The following is an 18,021-nucleotide window of genomic DNA, read 5'->3' as shown; positions in this document are numbered from 1 at the left end:
CGGTGTTAATATCATTATTGAACAACCAGGAGTGTTTAGAACAGCATCAACAGGGGGTAAATAAATTGGTGGTGTGACTATAATGCCCTCAGTATTAGCATAAAAAAAACAACAGAGGAGATAGTATTTGGGCCTGTTGTTGACATTCATACAACACCTGTTGTTATACATGAGGAGAACATCAAACAAGTAGAAGCTTATAGGTATTTAGGAGTATGGATAGACAAAACATTATCATGGAGAAATCATATAGATAGTATCTGTAAAACATCAATGCAAAGAATGTACTTTCTCTACAGATTGAGGTCATTTGGAACAAGAAGGCAGATTATTTTATTATTTTTTATATCTGTAATCATGAGTGTCTTGCAGTACTGTAATTCAGTTTGGTATATGAGTTTATCTGTTAGTCTAAAAACAAAGCTAATGAACTTACTAAAAATGTGCTCCAAAATAGTGGGTCAGCCACTTCAAAAACCATATGAACTATCCTACCATAATAATCTTGTGAGACTAGCAAACAATATTGTTTCTGAACCTAATCATGTGTTGTATAATGAATTTGTACTGTTGCCATCTAATCGACGGTATAAGGTCCCAAGATACAGTCAAATTAAGTTAAAGAATTAATTTGTGCATCAAGCTGTATTAGTGTTGAACAACTCATATAAAAAGTAGGGCCGGGACTCGATTAAAAAAATTAATCTAATTAATTAGAGGCTTTGTAATTAATTAATCGAAATTAATCGCATTTTAATCGCATATAAATATTTGACCTGAGAACAGTGAGAAGTAAGTTTTTTTTATATGGATTTTTAAATTTCCCATCCACAGGGCCAACCAAAGCGGTCTCATCAGCTTCTTTGTCCATGTTCACTGTGGTTTGTTTTTGGCTGTTTCTCAATATGCGTTCTTCAGCGATCTTGCGTCCTTGCGTTCTCGTTCTACGTCATCATTAACCGTCGAAGTTCAATTCCAATTCTCAAGAACGCAAGTATAGAGGATGCATGAAAGTGCCCGGATATGTTCTTGAAACTGAGGATGCATCGAGTGCAGACTTGAGAGAATCGAGCCGTTAAAAATCCCAGAAAACGCTGTGGGTGGCCGGTGTACGGAAGCCTGTAAGCTTTAAACTCGCTCTCACAAATACTTAACGGCTCTTCAAGTTGAAAGTAAACATTTATCGTTTTGTTTTGGTTAATTTTAATAAAGTTATAAGACCCGGAGAAAGTCTGCATTTTTATTGGCATATTAAAATGAATCTTAACAGTAAAACATATAACGCTGTAAAATAAAACAATACAATTATATGAAAGTAATATCTATAATAGTATGAAATGTTTTAATAAGTTATGACATTTTGTAATATTTATTGTTCATTGGCCGTTTCTTATGCTGAGACTATGCGGTCAGTTAAGCAAGAACGCAGTACATCTCAGTTCTCATAAGTGTGCGTTCTGTGTTCTCGCGTCCTTCCGAGTTCGTTCTTCCAAGGAAGCTTGGCAAGACCGGTCTCCACGAGAACGCAAGTCCGTCCTTTGTCTGAACGCTAGTTGGTGCTCCAGTATAATCGGTCTGCCGAAACTCATCCAGTGAGAAACGTTCCGCGGTGCAAAAATAAGTGCGATTAAAATGCGTTAAAAAAAATTTAACGCGTTAATTTTGTGTAATTAATTAATCTAAATTAACGCGTTAAAGTCCCGGCCCTAATAAAAAAGCAAAACTGTTCCAGAGAATCAATAATTTTTTTTTTTTGTTATGTGTGAGAAATATCTGTTAGTCTACTTTGTTTATGTGATAAAGTATTGTAATTCTGAGTAAACCTGCTGTAACGCAAGACAGATTTCAGACTCCGTCTGACAATAAAGTGTATTGTATCGTATCGTATTGTAAAGAAACAATTTATTAAAAGTTTAACAAAAATTAAATTTTTAAAGCCATATGAAATACGTTTTACTTTCTGCTAAATAAACTCTGGTAAATATATATATATATATATATATATATATATATATATATATACACTCACCTAAAGGATTATTAGGAACACCTGTTCAATTTCTCATTAATGCAATTATCTAATCAACCAATCACATGGCAGTTGCTTCAATGCATTTAGGGGTGTGGTCCTGGTCAAGACAATCTCCTGAACTCCAAACTGAATGTCAGAATGGGAAAGAAAGGTGATTTAAGCAATTTTGAGCGTGGCATGGTTGTTGGTGCCAGACGGGCCGGTCTGAGTATTTCACAATCTGCTCAGTTACTGGGATTTTCACGCACAACCATTTCTAGGGTTTACAAAGAATGGCGTGAAAAGGGAAAAACATCCAGTATGCGGCAGTCCTGTGGGCGAAAATGCCTTGTTGATGCTAGAGGTCAGAGGAGAATGGGCCGACTGATTCAAGCTGATAGAAGAGCAACTTTGACTGAAATAACCACTCGTTACAACCGAGGTATGCAGCAACGCATTTGTGAAGCCACAACACGCACAACCTTGAGGCGGATGGGCTACAACAGCAGAAGACCCTACCGGATACTACTCATCTCCACTACAAATAGGAAAAAGAGGCTACGATTTGCACGGGCTCACCAAAATTGGACGGTTGAAGACTGGAAAAATGTTGCCTGGTCTGATGAGTCTCGATTTCTGTTGAGACATTCAGATGGTAGAGTCAGAATTTGGCGTAAACAGAATGAGAACATGGATCCATCATGCCTTGTTACCACTGTGCAGGCTGGTGGTGGTGGTGTAATGTGTGGGGGATGTTTTCTTGGCACACTTTAGGCCCCTTAGTGCTATATATAATTTTTTTTTTTTTTTTTTTTTCTGGTAAACATTCCTTTAAAAAAAATAATGGTTTAATTATCAGTGTATTATTATTCCTGGTAGTTATATTATAGTTATATAAGTTATATTTCTGTCACAGTTTGTTCAAGTTAAACTGAACTTTTATTTTAACGGGTTGCTGTGAAGACCTTTATGTTTCTGTTTGTATATGATATGATGATAGTTTTACTCAAACGGTGAAATGCTCTTGAAGTGGAAAGAGCAGTTCTAGATATTGTTTGTGTTTATGTATGATTCAGTATGTGTGTGGTAAACGAAAATTGCGCGTCTGCACCATTCATTCACAGATGCGCACATCAGAGATTCCCATTCAGAGATGCGCAGAACATACAGGATTCATATTTAAATAATATTTTTGTGGCTTAATATTCACAGACACTAGTCTACATATTGTTTTAATTTAAGTGTACTTACCTACTTCTGATTTATTCATCCACAATTTGGCAAATTCCGTGACATTCGGCATTATACAGAAAATTCTGTGATTTCATCCATGCTTTCTGCATTGCGGAAATCAGGCCATGGATAACGGTATGGCGTTGTTTTTCAGGGGTTTATCTGGGCCCCTTACTTCCAGTGAAGGGACATCTTAATGCTTCAGCACACCGAGACATTTTGGACGATGCCATGCTTTCAACTTTGTGGGAAAAGTTTGTGGAAGGGCCTTTTCTATTCCAGCATGACTGTGACATGGTTGGATGAGTTTGGTGTGGAAGAACTTGACTTGCTCGCACAGAGTCCTGAGCTCAAGCCCATCCAACACCTTTGGGATAAACTGAAACAAAGACTACACGTCAGGCCCTCTCATCCAACATCAGTGCCTGACCTCTCAAATGCTGTACTGGATGAATGGGCAAAAATTCCACTGCAAAATATCGTGCAAGTCTTCCCAGAATAGTGGAATCTGTTACAACTGCATAGGGGAGACCAACAATATAAATAGGTGTTCATGACAATATATAACCGCCTTTATGTTTTATGAATCAAAAAACAAACCCTGTCAATGAATACACAAACCGTCTGCTACAGCATACTGTTATTAGTGAGCACCAAAAAGGAAAAAAAGCTATTTATCCCCACTAATTATATAAACAATGCTGTAAGTATGTGAGGTGGAACATAAATAGTTAATAAAAAAAGATGTGCTTCTGTTGTTTTAGAAAGAAGCAGAACAAACATGGTAAATTAAATGAACGTCATCACATTATCATCACAAATGCCAAAAATAACAATTACAGCCCCCTTTTGTGAAGCCATCAGCAAGCATCAGTCCGTAGCACACGCTCTGCGGGAGAGAGGGAGATGCAGAGAGTGCTTCAAACTACTTTAGGTTTGATTTAGCTGCAGCTGGCTGCTCCTCATTTCACTAAAAGCATTGAGCAAATACAGGGCCTCCAAATGAAATTTTCAGAATGTATTTCCTGACTTTGACCGTCTGCTCTGGACTGAGGTGATTCTGAGAAAAGATCTCACGACAACATCTTGAGTTGAGCCGCTCTATGAGTTTATGAGGAAAAAATAACGGTGATACATTTTTAACAAACATAATAGCATTGTAAAAATATTTCCATAAAAAAAATAGTTCTCAGCAGCACAAAACTGTTTATAATTAATTTGGTGCAATGCAGTAGGCTTAAACAACGTAACAGGGACAAAAAGAAAAAGAAAAACGATTATTGATAATTTTGCAATGTGTATTGTGTTGCAAGCCAAAGTAAATCTGAAGCATACTAACGTTTTTTTCATATATTTTTTTTAGACATTCTGTAAGACATATTTTGATTAATATAATATAATGTAAGACATATTTTGATTTGATAAATAATCTGACAATGAAAGCATATTTATTGGGGAAGATGCATTCCACTGTGCTCCCTTAATGTCAATTAAGGTCATGGCTGTGGTACTTGATATTTTTAATATTCTAATATTTATTTGGTAAATATTGTAAATGGAAAAATAAAACATTTTGTGAATTTATTCTAATAGCAGGTAAATGTAATATCATCCAGCAGTTGTCGCTGGAAGACATGCATTGAATAAAAAAAATAGAGCTGTTATTAAAATTTACTGAAAATGTGCTCACCCTCAGTCCATCCAAGATGTAGATGAGTTTGTTTCTTCATCAGATTTGGAGAAATGTAGCATTGCATCACTTGCTCACCTCTGCAGTGAATGGGTGCCGTCAGAATGAGAGTCCAAACAGCTGATAAAAACATCACAAGTAATCCAGACTACAGTCCATCAATTAACATCTTGTGAAGTGAAAAGATGTTTATTTTCATTCTGATGGCAGAGGATCCATTGGTGTGCAAGTGATAAAGTGCTAAATTTCTCCAAATCTGTTCTGATGAAGAAACAAACTCATCTACACCTGGGTGAACTGTTCCTTTAATGTTAGGACATTAAAAATATGCTCCTTATGGATCACTATACACTACTCCTTCCCCCTATTGTTAAAAAAAGTATAGTTCACTTTATTTGAATGGCTGTTGTTTACCATTTGGCATTTTTATATTTTAATAACCACGTCATTTATCCATTTCATTAAGTTGCAATCCTCCTGGGAACCATTGAGAGGTTCTCACGTTGTAGATAATTTCAGGTTTTACTTTCATTGTTAAGGGCATTTGGTCAAAACCTGACACATACACAAGTACAAAGCCTTTTGTTGTTTTTCTCTGCCACAACACATATTTTTCTCATGCACTCTGTCTTTCTGTCTCTTCTAAAAGCTGGAATGATTATAGTGTCCACAAACCCAGGCACCTACATTTATCACAAAGAAAAGGCTTATAACTGCCAATGGGTTTTATTATACTTTCATGCGATATTAGTGAGTGCTGTTTCAATCTCTCTTTGAGTGCCTCTAATCTTCATTCTGAATTCTAGACCTAGTTTCTGAATTTATGTATGTGTGAATCTCACAAAATCAGCCGAGAACATGTCCAGGTCTTTTCTGGGTCAAGAGAAGAAAGAAATTATCTCTTAAAAAATATATTTTATTTATTTAAGACAATACATTAATAATAATAATTGTTGTTATTATTATTATTATTATTATTATAAATTAATAATAATCATAAGAAGAATTATATATTATTGTTATTATCATTTAGGATCAAAATGTTTTGCTATATTTTAATTTAATTAATTTTCTTTTATTAAATTTAAATGTAGTCATTATATATTCATATATAATGGCGTACTATTATTGAGCTGCTTTTAATTTGATCATTTAATTGAATGGTGACTTAAAAATGAAAAATAATGAAAATCAGAATAATGAGAATTTGAGGGTAAAGTTTTAGGGTAAAATGAGCTTAATCCCACCCGACCCACCCACCCACCCCATTCCTCTTAAAAATAAATGAATAAATAAAAATTGGAGGGAAATATGACATGAAATATACCTGCATATGCTTGCTTTACACAAAAATCATACTTTCACACTTCAAGTGAAACATAACATATCTTCGAACTGGTTGTTCCTCAATAATGTTGTGTCTACGTGTGTGTGTGTGTGTGTGGCTGTGGAAAATGGCCTGTCTCCCCTCATTACAGCGAGCATAAGCAGAAGTGACATGGTAATTGCACAACGTCATTAAAAGAATTGTAGCTTGTCTGATGGTTTGTAAGTGTGCTGCTGAAGAAGCTACCGTTGATGTGAATGTGTCTCTCATTTCCTGCTGCATGGTGGGTTGTGATTGGATGGGTGAATCTATTTAGTGAGGGTGACCTTGCTTGAAAGGTACACAAATATATAGCAATGCAGAATATCCCTCCATCTCCTGTAGTTCCATTCATTGGTCATCAATAAAAATTTTCTCGACAATCAATACAGGAATCTAGGATTCCATGGGGGCCTTTTTGGTTCATATTTTCCTAAAAAAAAAAAACTTTTCAACATGTCCTAAATAGGATTAATGTGATAAATCGACAAGCCATTTCATCTCTTCAAACCTAATCATAGTTCAGTTGGTACCCAAACACAACACTATACTGGTGGACTGATGAAAACCTATGTGCCCCGATTCCCAGAAATTGTTAGAACTGTCGATTTCAGCCGGATAGTGCCGGTTTCTGTGCAATATGCTTCATGCAGTCTAAGGATGGTCTGTTGGCCAACCGTGGCCATACCGTATGAGGCTTGAGACTAGCTTCTCTCTAAATGTCTCTCTTTGTCTCTATTACAGTGGCGCCCTTTCCTGCCAGGACTCAAATATGAGGTCATTGATTCCGCCTACATCTCCTTGTACACAGGTAACCCGTCCTCTCTTACAAACCCTACCAGTTTCAAAACTAACAGCACTGACTAGCCATCATGGTTTGAGTGGCTTGATGACGTGGCAGTTTGAACTTTAGTTTTTGATGTTATTCTCCGAGGTGCTTGAGAGGTTTCGGTGTGAACTGTTTATGAAACAGACCTTGCCTCCGAGAGTTGCCAAGAAGGAAGAAAGTGGCTTTTTCAGGATCATTGAGATTGATGACAGTGACACCTTCTGCCGGAGGCTGTTTCCAATCGCTGGTCTTTGTGCAGGGTAAAGTGTATCCCATTGGGCTTGAAAAGACTAGATGTATTAGTCGCATTACACTTTAAAGTTGTTTTCCATGCCCTAAAGTTATATGCGCAAAGACTGTTAATAGCGTCCTACAGAGTTCGCTATAAAATTGATGAGTTCAGTGGACATAATTTGCTTTCAACACTTTTTGGTGCCAGTGACCTGAGGTGAAACAAAACTGAAAATGTGCTTAGAGCTGTTGTAACATAAAGAGAGAAAGGACACAGGAAAAAGAACAAGGTTATAAAGACTCTCAAAGGGGGATCAAGCATGGAGCGCTAACATCCGTAGCTGTTGCCTTAGTGATGATGCTGACCTTCACGGATAGCCTTTTGGAAGTGTCTTCTGTACAAATGCCATCTTGTAACACGATGGCGCTTATCTGTTTTCAAGCATTTCACAGCACACACACTCTGGCCTCATAGAGTTTACATTCAAGAATTACAAATTAAATCTCCATAAAATTGAAATTGTTTCTTCTAGAAAGCAATGATATTAACTAGACAGCAAACTAGAAGTATCTTACTTTTAAGTGTTCTCCTGAGAAAAAAGACCTGAATAATCTCACATTTGCTAAGATATCTCCCCAATGTCTCAAACTTTGCCAATGTCTGCAATCAAAAGTCAGAGAACTCGATATGAAATATACATCTATTCTCCAAACCAGTGGTTCCCAACCACTTTCCTGGAGAACCCTAACTCTGCATATTTTGCATGTCTTGTTTATCTGACGCACCCATTTCAGGTCTTGGAGTTTCTGCTAATGAGCTGATGAGTTGAATCAGGAAGGAGACATGCAAAATGTGCAGTGCTGGGGGGAACTCCAGGAAAGTGGTTGGGAACAACTGCTCCAAATCATTTGTCCCATGTACGGTGGTAATCAAAATTAGAGAACAACCTATCGTTTCCTAAAGTTCAAGGTTACTGCTTAGTCTTATTTGAAGTTATCCTAACAGGAGTAGAAGCAAAAATGTATTGTATTCTGAAGCACAGCATAAAAAACTTCCAAATTAGAGAACACATACAGATATAAATTATTGGTGTTAATCTGGCACCTGCTGCTAATTTGATTAATTATATGACAAACCCTATTTAACTGGAAGCATTCTTCCAATTTTCACTAGATGGCTGCTCTGAGGTGACTGAAACTCTTCGACAGGAGGTTGTCCAGATGATAGCCAAAGGGATGACCCTTTCAGCCATTGCAAGAGAAGTCGGTCATTCCAAATCTGTGATTTCTCGAATATTGCAGGTTTTACAGTGACACTAATTCATTCAAGTCCCCCAAAATATCTGGCTGTCCATGTAAAACAAATGCACGAGAAGACAGGATAATGTTGAGTCACTCAATGAGTGTCCTGATCTAAACCTGATCTGGAAATCTCTGGAAAATCCTTGGCAACAAAGTTATGCCTAAGAAACCCATTACAGCTAATAAACTATGGAAGAGACTGGAAGAAGAGTGGAGCAAGATCACACCAGCACAGAGACAAGAGATGTCCTGTGGCCGCAGTTGTGCTGAATTTATTCAAAGCAGTTCCTACTAATTTCTGACAGGTGTAACTCTCCAAAATTTTAGTTGTAATCTTCTTTTGTGCTACAGTGGTTACTGTTCTCTAATTTTGATCCCTGTGTTTTCCTCAAAATACAGGTTTTTGTTAAAATGGCTTGGTTATTTTGTCAAACATGTTAGTAGAACAGTGGTATACCTAGAGCTATATTACTTACAATTTTGAGCGATGAAGATTAACAATATTGTACTCTAATTTTGATCTCCATTGTAAGGTCAAGCTGGAGCCTATTCCAGCATCTCAGGCCAAAAGAATGGAAACGGATGGTTGGCCAGTTCAATATGAACTAGTTTATCATAAAATTAAGTTATCTGAGCTATGCTAGCCACAGCACTCTAAACTTAAAACACAATTGTCTCATTAGTGTCACTTTTTGTTTATGGTTTGGAATTTTACAAGAAAGGAAGGATGCTTAAAAGAAAGCTTGTGAGCTATAAAAGGCACCATCTGAGCAATAACATTTTATCTTCAATGTTAAAACTTCCTATAAACTATTAATGCAACAGTTTCTTTTCTTTTTACACATTTAGTTCTTCAGAGACACCGCTTTTGGAAGCAAAGGGCTGTGGTGAATGTGTCTCTAGGCAACACGTCTGGTAAAAGCCATCAGTCCTCCTAAAAGAGTCAGAGTTATGCTTGAATGCCTTGTGTGAAAAATTGAGTTCTGACAAGGGCTTTTTTGCATCAAGTGTCAAATACTATGAAATGAATTCCCTTCAGAATTGTGATTGTATTGTACAGTGGACAAGGCTTATTATATGCAACATAATGAAGAACCCCATTCATATAGTTTGCAATGACAGCAGGGTTTGATATGATTAGGGGGTAGACTGGGGGTGATAACCAAAGGGTTGTAGGTGTAAGACCCAGGAGACGTTTTGATGCATGAAAAAGAACAATTAAATCAACCCGCAAAATACAGCATGCCACCACTGGTTATTGTCAGTGCCACATTTGCATGTGTGAGAAATTTATATTTTGAACACCTTTTTCTGCTGTGGTGTGCTAAAATAGCCCAGGGCCTGAATGGAAATTTCTTGTTTAGTACGTTAGTGGTATTGTAATATTAAATACTTTAGTGTGTTCCCTTTCGTTTTGGTTCTTGTTTGAGCTGAGCTGCTGGTATCTTTGACCTTCTTGTGAACTCCCTTTGAACATAACACAGAGCTTGAGCACTTCACAGTGTTCGTCTCACACACATTAAATGCTGAGTATGTGACAACAGCCACCTCTGTTCTCTCTTGGGTTTCAAGCACACATCAAAGCCTGTCTCATCTGCGTGGAGGGGCTCTGGTGGTCCTCGTCGTTTGAAGGGTGGCACCTTCATTTGTCACCCAGACATTCTGGTGTATCTGATGTGGAGTGACCCATATCTTAGCAAGACATTGACATCGAGCTTAAACAGATAGACAGCCTGCACATAGGCATAGGCAAATCTGTCAAAGGAGTCCTGAATGGTTGCCAAGGTGATTTTTAGGGTGTTCTCCAAGGGCGCTAGGATGTTGATAAGCAGTTGCAAGGGGTTTCTGGGTTCTTACTAGAGCATGGTTAGGCAGTTGCTAGGGTGGTGGTAAGTTGTTGCTAGAGTGTTATGGGTTTTTGCGTGGAAATTACTAAGTGATTGTTCAGGTGTTCTGGGTGGCTGCTAGTAGAGATGTAACGGAGTGAAAAGTCCTTAGGCAGCGGCTATTTACACTAAGTGCAAATAGCATATTTTCTTAGCGATAGATGCTATTTACACTTAGTGAAAACTGAAAAGTGAAAATATCAGTATTTTTAACAATATGCTATTTATACTAAGTGCTATTTATACTACTTATTGCAAATAGTGGCAATTATCTGCACCTCAGTATTGTTGTACATTATAAAACAGTATGCAATAATAACATATTGAGTATAAATTCTAATTCAAATTATTATATGGATATGCCACCTAATTGGAACAATAAAGCCCTCCCTAGACCTACCCTAACCCTACTCGATACTTTATTTTCAGCTTTTTGATTATTTTCTTAATTTTTATTGAAAATAAATGCCTTTCTGATGTGATATGAGATTTGAAAAGGGAGGAAAAAAAGGCAGGTTTGAACTTTGGTGTTTGTTTATTTTATTTATTAAAATCTTTAAATGTTTGCCGGTTCCTTCTTCCATCGCTCCAGCACCACCGCTTCCTCGGGCAGCCACCGGCGGTCTCCGCTACTTCCTGCTGCCCGATCTCCTCAGCACCGTTAGTGTAAATAGCATCTGCCAACAAGGCGGGCTATTTGCACTTAGTGTAAATAGACACTCTGAATTTCATATCACGGTTATATTGACCAAAATTATCACGGCATTGTTCAAATGTGCTGGGAATGTTCAAAAACTACTGACACATAAATTGTTTCACCAAGTTTGATATTTAAAATCTACAAACAACAAATAAAATGACTTTTTGTTTGCATAAACACTAAAATAATAACATTACCAATAACATTGTCTGGATTTTAAATGACAATATGACTGACAGCAGTTTATCTAATAACATGTACGAAATGTTTGAATATAATTTTAGACACAGAAGCACATGGGTGTGTTTGAATGCCGCGTCTATCAGTGTATCCCTAATATATCTGCACAGAAACATATCCGCTGTCAAATCTTTTGAGCGCGTGAACACATTGGCCAATCAGCAGTGTTTAAGAATTGGCTCAAATGCTAAAATTTCATTACCGACTGGTATTGAAGTCAGTACTTTTGACAACACTAGTTATGAGGGGTTTCTAAGGTGTTTTGGGTGGTTGCTAAAGCATTGTTCGGAAGTCAATAGGGAGTTTTCTGGGAGTTGCTAAACAGTTGCCAGGGTGTTCTTGGGAATTGTTTACTGGCCCAAGTCAAAAAGCCCTCCCCTGATTCTTTATAATATTCTGATTTCTAGATATAACTTGGTCCCCTACTTCAGTTTCATTAGAAATGAATTGTGTTTCTGCTTCATGTTGCCTTTTAAAGTCCTACTATGTAATGCCTGTTCATAAACAATGGCTTGCCATCTCCATGAATAACTCTCCCTTCTTTCTTTGTGAAAGATGAGAGCAGTTTGAAGATGAACCATGTGGATCACATTCCTCAGACACTGGCCAGCCATGGGCCTGTCCCAACAGAGACCCACACCCGCAGCCAACACGGCGCCGATATGCTGCAACCGGACCCCCGCGACACCTTCTTCAACAGTAAGCCTCTATCTGTCTGTTCAGGTCCACTTTCTAGTCACTTTTTATTTGATTCTTCTATCTCTCTGTTGCTATTGGATCCACTGAAATAGTTTTTCCTCATTTTGTGTTCCGGATTGACAAATAACGTTTGAAAGGAGAATTTGATAATCTGCCTCTGGTAATATTAAACTGTCTTTCTCACAATACTCTCCATAGTTCCCATGATTGACCCCTCTCATCTTGAAAATGTGTTGCCCGCTTGTCTCTACTCGCCAACATATGTGGTCAAAGACTTCCCTATCGCTCGCTATCAAGGCCTACAGTTCGTGAGTCTAACAAACATATATTTCTGCACACATTTTGCCAAATAGAACAACAGCCTTTTGAGTTACAATGCACTTGCACCTGTTGCCGTATTGACTTGCTGCTGCAGTGCACTAAAACTTCCTGTGTGATTACTGCCCCCTTTTGGATTACAAAAGTAATTTTGTGCATGCAATAAAAGCCGATCAAAAGCACAAAAACAGGTGAGAGCAATAATAAACAGGTAAATTTACACAAAATATTATCAGTTATCATCATTATAGATTTTGTATTTTGTTTATCGCTGAAAATAACATTCAATTTTCTGCATCAAATGAAGAGAGAAACATTTGTTTTGACAAATCAGACTTCACAATGCTACATTTTAGAGAGAGCACAATTTTTTTTCTATATCCTACAATGCAATGTGCTTGACATTACCTTGAAGAAATATATTTTTTTTACTCATTATATGTCATTTGAATACTAAAGGTAAAGATATTATGCACAAAGTCAGTTTCCTGAGAAGAAAACTCTATACCACTTGCCTAAATAAAAAGCAATAAATATTTAAATGTTTATTGTTGCATACTTTCATGTTATTTTCAAAAGATTTGTAGCCAGCATGCAATACAGTATATGCTAGACAACAGGCTTTTATCCAGTATTCACAGACATATTCTACTGATCAGTATTGAACTAATGACATTTCAAGTTAATTATCTGGGTTGTCATATCTGGTATTTTGTCTGCAGGTCTATCTTTCTTTTGTCTATCCCAATGACTTTACCCGCCTCACCCACATGGAAAGAGAAAACAAGTGCTTCTATAGAGAGTCACCCATCTATTTGGAGAAGTAAGCTTGTATATAGATTGTAATGGCAATAAATATATTGAAATATATTATGAAATATAATGTGTACAGTAAGACTGGGGACATTTATCAAGAAAGTATTTTTTTTTCTTCAAGATTTCTTGAAATGAATTGGAACTCTGAATCATTATGATCACTGAAACAGAGATGATTAAATACAGTTCTCTAAAACTCTGTATTTCTGTCTTTCATGGACTTGATCTTTTTCTCTCCATCTCTTTCTATAACAGGTTTGGCTTCTATAAATACATGAAGATGGATGAGGAGGAAGATGACAGGCCATTCTTCTTCCCTAATCCTGATGGTGAGTTTTCATGTGTGTGATCAGTGATCCAGAAGAGGAATAACACTTCATTAGTGCATCGTTCCGTCACAAGCTGCTTTATTAGAACATGGCAGATATATTCATCAGGAGATAATGGCCTTGGGATTGAGCCATAAAAGAAATGAATTGCTGGAGTTTTGTTTATTTTCAAAGGGTTAAGGGCTGGTTACATCGACAACAACATGAAAATTGCTGACGAAAGGTGTTTTGATAAGACGAAATTCACGTTGTTTTGGTATCAACATTCTAAAGTGAAAGTGACGTGACATGACCAAGTATGGTTACCCATACTAGGAATTTGTGCTCTGCATTTAACCCATTCTAAGTGCACACACACAGCAGTGAACACACACACCGTGAACACACACCCGGAGCAGTGGGCGGCTATTTATGCTGCGGCGCTCGGGGAGCAGCTGGGGGTTCGGTGCCTTGCTCAAGGGTCTCACCTCAGAGTCGTGGTATTGAAGGTAGAAGAGAGTGCTGTAGTGCTGTAGATTCACTCCCCCCACCTACAATCCCTGCCGGACATGAGACTCGAACTCGCAAAAATCCTGGTAACATCCTAAACTATAAAATAACTGTAAAAACTATTATTTAAACAACTTTACAGTTCAAATAGTGCCAATTTTGATAAAAACAACAAGTCTGAACAAGAATGGAAGACTGGCTGAATAAAAATACAAATTCACTCTCCAGTAGGTGGCGCTTATGTAAAGCAGAAATACAGCAGCAACTGTAGTTACCTTGTACAAAAAGCAGCATTCCACTTATAAACACAAATGTAAACCAGAGTTAAAATGAAAAGAAAATGCCATAAAAACTTATTTCAGAAGACAGTCGGTTCCTTTAAGATATACATTCATATACCCACATAAACTCCTCAGATTTGTACAAATCACGTAAATGGCCTGTCAGAATGGTGTGTTTTGCCAAAAGGCAACAAGTGTGCAGTCGTGATATATTTCACAACATCAATTGCAGGGTCTCTCAAACATATTGCAATTGCACTAGGTACCACTTGTAGAAGTTTCATACTACAGCTAGTCTTGGTATGAATAGGCCTATAAGTTGCAAATTGCCGAAAATTATTTTTCAAAGTGTCTTTGTGAGCTTGGCCTCAAGTGGTGGAGTAACTCACATAGTGTTTGTTTTTGGTGTTTTGCTTTAGATTTTCTTGAAGAAGAAGAGGGGGCGGATCCAGAGGATGATGCACAAGTTGTTGGCACCCAGTCAGCAAAGAAGACTGTCCAACCTAGCCAATCAAGTCACACCTCAAGCCCTTCTGATAAACCAGATTTCACAATGCTGGAGAAAAAAGCGGTACAGCCAGACAAGCCAGCTTTTAGCAGAGAGCAAAGACGATTTTTTACGAGAGCAAGCCAGGTGGTTGGGTCTCAACATCAAGAGATGGACCAAGACACTCTGGACCATCAGGCTGAGGTAGGGTTACCAAAAAGTGAGAGTGTGGTGCGAGGTCGTTCTCTAACTTGGGTTCAAAGAGACCGCCGAGACCTCAGAGAGGGTTGGTCAGAAGATCGTTCACCGAAAATAAGCAGATCAGCTTTGCTTTTCCCGCCAAAATCCTCATTGGTGGCCCTCAACAGTCGAGCCAAGCAAATCCTCAGCAGTCCTGCCCACACCGTTCCTTCCCCAGGTAACAACCACGCTCATGACAACAGCCACAATCCTGGAACCAGCCACATCAACAAGGAACGCAAGAAGGAGGACAACAAAATCTACGTCACAAGACCTCGCCCTGCTAAGGAGAAGCAAAGTCTCATTTCACACCAACCCAGAGAGGTCTTCCCTGGAGTTTTCCTGTACCAGAATGGCAAAACTACAAAGCTGGTGAACCTCAGTGCCAAACCAAAACTCAGCAAAGGAGCTTTGCGTGCATCCCAGTTACTTGCACGGTCTCCTCTGCAAGAGAACAAGGTCTTTCCAGCGAGCCCCAACTTCAGCAAGCCAGCTGAAAATCCCATGCCTCCAAACAGAGCAGTAATCCCAAGCCGCTATGAGAGAAGGATACGAGGCGTCTGGGAAAAACACCAGCATCCCTTGAGGCCCATCACAACCTCTCGACCCCCTCCTGCGCCCACCCCTCAGTCCGCTAACTCCTCTGAGAACGTGCTTCCGACCAAGCCTCTCCGTGTCACTTCCTACTTGCACACCTCTGAGATTACCGAGTCCCAACAGCAGCGCCCGGACAAGGACCCTGAACTGGAGGAGGAAGGAGGCCTTTCGGAGTATAGCTATGAGGATGTGGAGCCTCGTCCTGGGTGGGTGGAGGAGGCTATTAATTGGCAGAGGACGTTTTCCGTTAATAGCATGGACTTTGAGACATTGCGCTCTGATTGGAATGATCTTCGGTGCAACATATCTGGAAACCTGCAGCTATCTGAGAGCGAAGTGGTGGACGTTCTTGCGCAGTACATGGAGAAACTCAATGAACGCAATGGAGGGTGAGGCTGATATAGAAACCAATATTTTACTTTCCAATATATTGATAAAATCAGTATTTATCCTTTATATATTTGTATTTATATCTGTATTTATTAGGAGTGTAACGGTACACTTATTTGTACCGAACCATTTCGGTACGGGTCTTTCAGTTTGGTATGCATGTGTACAGAACGAATACAGTAAAAAAATTCTTCAGGAAATTCAAATAATAAATGGCGTTTTGGCAGTCTTTGATGTGGCATGAGAGATCGCTGTATAAACGCCTTGGAGAGCTTCTTCTGGGACGGTTCAGAAACATGCTGGTGTAAACCCAACACAAGCATTGACTCGCGCGGCCGCGATTTACTCCGGTTCCTGTGTTTGATTCGTGACGTGCCGCAGACTTATGCAGAGCGGAGCGAGAGAGAATGCAATCATTCCTTCCTCTGTACTACTAGTTTTAACGCAAATAAACATGACTGAACATCTCATGCCTCATGTAATTGCTCAATCAGTGTTTCACTCGTGGAAAGACATCAACAAAACAGCATGGAAATAAAATGTCACATAGCATTTAATTTACCTCAGCAAGTCATCAGTGTGTCCACAGCTCGTTAGGTCGCTAAAGAAATTAAGTCTAAAGAGGAGCATTTTGCGAAATATTACACCATATACTCATTATATTGTACTACACCTGTTAGTCTTAATTATTTAATATATGTTTAAGTTAATCTGTTATGAAACATGCTCTGACAGCCAGTGTGTAATTGAATATATTTTAACAAAATAGCCTAGAAATTTTATTATTTATAAGTTAATTTAAAAACTGCATTATGTGCAATTTACATGTTTCCATACAATTTTTTAAGTTGAGTGTTGATCGTCTATCTAAAAATAAATAGTAATTAAATTTAAGTTTGGGTTAACTTATTAAGCCCCCGTTCAGATATGTCGTCAGGGGCTGGTGATGAGGTCCCTAGTGGGCGTTCCCACTACTGGTTGCCTTGACAGCGAATCAGGTTTCTTGCCTCTAAGTACAAACATTTTGGAGGCAAAATACTAAATGTAATCTAAATCTAAATTAAATCTGGACATACAAACAAAAATGAATGAGAAACAGAGCCTACTTTCTTCCATTGCGTATGTTTATCTACGGCTGAGAGGAGAACAATCATATGAGCTCTACCGTCTTTTTTCCTGTTGGCTGTCGCTTCCAAAATTCGCTCTTAATTTGCACAAAGTTGAAGGATTATGAACTTTGTCACGTCTCTGGACACGCCCCATCCGGTCTCCAATGCCCGCTATCGCTCGCTGCAGAAATCGCACAGAAATCATAATGAACCGTGACGTTTAAACTGCGGTACGTACCGAACCGTCATATTTGTGTACCGTTACACCCCTAATATATATATAAAATAAAACTTTTCTGCTGTGTAACTCTACAGCCATTTGGCGATACAGAGACTTACACATTTAATTCACAATATATCGGTAAATATCGGTTTTCAAGCATTGTTTGTGATTTGGCATCTTTTTTAAAAATTCATTGTTACATTCCTTTGAGGTTTCTTTTTCCTCTCTGTCTAGTTAGCGATACAGAGAATTACTATAATTACTGGAAAGTGGACACCTTACATTTTATGTATTTTTTATACACATTTAATTGGAAAATATAAGTAAAATGCCAGTAGTCACAACAGTGTGTATTTATATTAAATTTTTGTTTTTCATTTATTGTTACAACTCTTTATACTGTCTTTTTCCTTACTGAACAACTATTTGGCAAGACAAAAAATTATAATTAACTAAATTCATACACATTTCACTTTAAATATATTGGTAAAATATCGGTGTCCAGTTTGTACTCAAGGTTTCTTTTTTGTTGTTGTTCTGCTGAAAATAATTTCT

The 18,021-nt window shown here is 38.1% G+C and overlaps 1 protein-coding gene across 1 annotated transcript in view; it reads left to right on the top strand.

Moving 5' to 3' along the window:
- Positions 1-18,021, top strand: part of LOC306868488 (N-acetyl-beta-glucosaminyl-glycoprotein 4-beta-N-acetylgalactosaminyltransferase 1-like) — a 168,171-nt gene that overhangs the window by 141,998 nt on the left and 8,152 nt on the right. The window contains exons 9-14 of the mRNA XM_079414679.1: positions 7,045-7,111; positions 12,044-12,187; positions 12,386-12,495; positions 13,228-13,328; positions 13,577-13,650; positions 14,840-16,133. Of these exons, the coding sequence (XP_079270805.1) occupies positions 7,045-7,111; positions 12,044-12,187; positions 12,386-12,495; positions 13,228-13,328; positions 13,577-13,650; positions 14,840-16,133 (1,790 nt within the window). The remainder of the gene's footprint in view (positions 1-7,044; positions 7,112-12,043; positions 12,188-12,385; positions 12,496-13,227; positions 13,329-13,576; positions 13,651-14,839; positions 16,134-18,021) is intronic.

This window comes from Barbus barbus (assembly GCF_936440315.1).
Source record: "Barbus barbus genome assembly, chromosome: 50".
Classification (NCBI taxonomy): domain Eukaryota; kingdom Metazoa; phylum Chordata; class Actinopteri; order Cypriniformes; family Cyprinidae; genus Barbus; species Barbus barbus.
This window is presented reverse-complemented; position numbering and strand designations above follow the sequence as displayed.